The sequence below is a fragment of the Cynara cardunculus genome, unplaced genomic scaffold, assembly GCF_001531365.2.
Source record: "Cynara cardunculus var. scolymus isolate 2C unplaced genomic scaffold, CcrdV1 Un_Scaffold_4815, whole genome shotgun sequence".
Classification (NCBI taxonomy): domain Eukaryota; kingdom Viridiplantae; phylum Streptophyta; class Magnoliopsida; order Asterales; family Asteraceae; genus Cynara; species Cynara cardunculus.
The window spans coordinates 41824-44935 of NW_020202086.1; the positions used below are offsets into that span (position 1 = coordinate 41824).

At 40.2% G+C, this 3112-nt stretch overlaps 1 protein-coding gene across 1 annotated transcript; it reads left to right on the top strand.

The window, feature by feature from the left end:
• Positions 1-1539: 1539 nt before the first annotated feature.
• Positions 1540-3106, top strand: LOC112504173 (7-deoxyloganetin glucosyltransferase-like). The gene is made up of 2 exons (XM_025108124.1): positions 1540-2074; positions 2154-3106. Exons 1-2 carry the CDS (start codon positions 1570-1572, stop codon positions 3098-3100), a joined length of 1452 nt encoding a protein of 483 aa, XP_024963892.1. The 5' UTR covers positions 1540-1569; the 3' UTR covers positions 3101-3106.
• The last annotated feature ends 6 nt before the right edge of the window (positions 3107-3112 follow it).

The window sequence follows — 3112 nt, forward strand, 5'->3', positions numbered from 1 at the left end:
AACGACACTTTATTATCTTTAAATTGACATATATTACTTTTCCAATGTTCTTTGATTCTTTTTTTAGATTATCTCCTTATCTCACTGGCCACCACCACCCATCACCTCCCCTGAGCACCATGGCTCACCCTCCCTTGACACCCACGCACACCCCTCCAGCGTCCCACCTCGTCCATCTCCTTCTATCTTCCTTCTCGTAGTTAACTAACCACCCGTCCCCTCATGGCCTCATCGTCGTTAGCCACATTCTTTGCATCTCGAACTCCATGAGTCAATCGATCATCTCCATCTAAGCCAACACACACATTGATATAATATCACCATCTATGTCTCAAACACACGGTCATCCTCAAACACACACATACACACATTGAAGCCGAAATAGATAGCGTGTGTGTTTTGCAGAATGTGTGTTTTAAGGTCTTGTACATACATTTTTTTTCCAAGAGGTGATATTTGTAGGCTCATGTGTGTTTGCTTCGCCATATATTATGTTTTCGGCATGTTTTTCACCGGATGGTTGTGGGTGTTCAGTCATCATGGGAGATGGAGGAGATAGGGGCGGACCACTCTATTGAACGGGCCACCGTTTCTCCATCATAGTGTAAAAAATTACAGGGTCATGAAAGATGTCACCATATCAATTTATTGTGTGCCATCATATATATTTAAAAAACTACAATGACAAACACAAGTTTCCTTGGTAGAGTTGATATGCATTGTTTTTCTCTTACTAATGAACTAACCAACAGACCCATGATGGTTTTGTGAAAACATCAATGTATTTGTTTCTTATAGTCAAATTGTACCACCACCTAGAAAAAATTATAGGCCTACATCCGGGATGAGAGAGAGTGCATTCACGACAAAAAGACAAAAAAAAATAATCTTCATTAGGGAGGGCATAGGCAGGTCGGTTTTTGTACAATAACTTAAAAATGTTGGTGAATTATAAAAGTCGCTCCAATAGAAACTCTCGTTGCATTACAACAAATTTGGGTTTATAGGACACCCCCAATCTCTAAGTGTCCCAATAGACCACTTTATAGGACTTAATTTATAGGACCAAAACATAAAGTGTCTTATTTAAAGGCGTTGTAATAAGTTTATATGACACTTTTGGGCGTCTTAATAAGTTTTTAAAGACATTTTTAATAAAAAATGTCGTATTAGCAACTTTATAGAACACTTTTGAGAAAATGTCCTATAAACTCAATTTTTTATAGGACACTTTTTTTATATGACATTTTTTCAAATAGTGTCATATAAAGTTGATAATGAGACGCCTTTATATTAAAAGTGTCCTAAAAAAATTATTACGATATTAAAAAAACGTCATATAAACTTAATACAATACCATTAGATATGATACTTTAACTTTTTTGTCCTATAAAGAGGTCTATTAAGACGTTTAGAATTTGGAAGTGTCCTATAAACCCGATTTTGTTTTAGTGTTGGTTGATGGAAATCGTTTTGGTGTTCTCAATGTTTACTTTTATAAAGTGTAGACATACTAGACATTTAGAACACACACTAAAACACAAGCCAAACACACACACAATAGGATCCATGGATGAGATGCAGAAACCTCATGCAGTATGCATACCCTTTCCATCACAAGGCTGTATTAACCCTATGCTAAAACTAGCCAAAATCCTCCATTCCAAAGGCTTCCATATCACCTTTGTCAACACCGAATTCAACCACCGTCGCCTCCTCAAGGTTCAGGGTTCCGACATCCTCAACCACCACCCTTCTTTCCAATTCGAGACCATTCCTGATGGTCTTCCGCCACCGGAAAACTTAGACGCCACCCAAAGCATCCTGTCGTTATGCAAGTCCACATCCGAAACCTGTTTGGAACCTTTGAAAACCCTCCTCGCCAAACTCAACGACACCACAACGATACCTCGAGTGAGCTGTATGATTTCCGAAGGTGTAATGAGCTTCACACTCGATGCAGCAGAGGAATTGGGGATTCCTAAAGTTCTGTTTTGGACAACTAGTGCTTGTGGCTTATTGGCATTTGCACACTATACCACTCTAATGGAAAAAGGATTCATTCCACTTAAAGGTACTCRGTAACTAATTTTTACATTTGCTTTTAGGAAGTGGACTTTYWGTTCTTGATTTTTCTCTAATCATGCGTGCAGATTCTGGTGATTTGACCAATGGGTACTTGGATACGATCGTAGATTGCATACCCAGCATGAAAGGCATACGCTTGAAGAACATGCCACCTTTCCTGAGAACCACAGATCCAGACGACTTCATGGTTAACTTTGTGATCCAAGAAACGACCAGAGCCAAGAAAGCTTCGGCGATCGTGCTCAACACCTTCGACGATCTAGAGCACGATGTATTAAACGAGCTCTCTTCAATTTATTCTAACATTTACTCGATCGGGCCATTGCATATCCTCGAAAAGAATATGGTGAACAATGATTTGCAGTTGTTGGGTTCGAGTCTCTGGAAAGAAGAGACAGAATGTCTGGAATGGCTCGACTCAAAAGAATCTAATTCAGTTGTTTATGTGAATTTTGGAAGCATAACCGTGATGACACCCGAGCAACTAGTTGAATTTTCATGGGGACTTGCTAACAGTAACCAAACCTTTTTATGGATAATCCGACCCGACCTAGTTTATGGAGACTCGCCAATGCTGCCACCAGAGTTCTTGGCGGCTACGAACCATAGGGGGTTCTTGACAAGTTGGTGCCCTCAAGAAAAGGTTCTGAACCACCCATCAATCGGAGGGTTTTTGACACATTGTGGGTGGAACTCYACCATGGAWAGTATATCGAATGGAGTTCCATTGATTTGTTGGCCGTTCTCAGTTGAGCAGCAGACGAATAGTTGGTTTAGCTGTAATCAGTGGGGCATTGCGATGGAGATTGATGGTGATGTCCACAGAAAACAGGTTGAAAAGATGTTGAGGATGTTAATGGTGGAAGAAAAAGGTAAAGAGATGAGAGGAATGGCTAGGGTTTGGAAAAAAAGGGCTGAATCCACRTCAGCTTTGTTGAATATGGATAGCTTAATCAACCAAGTGCTTCTTGGATCCTATCCTAGGGTTCGAGTGGTGACAGCATCTTCATAGGGCTCCAGCCTC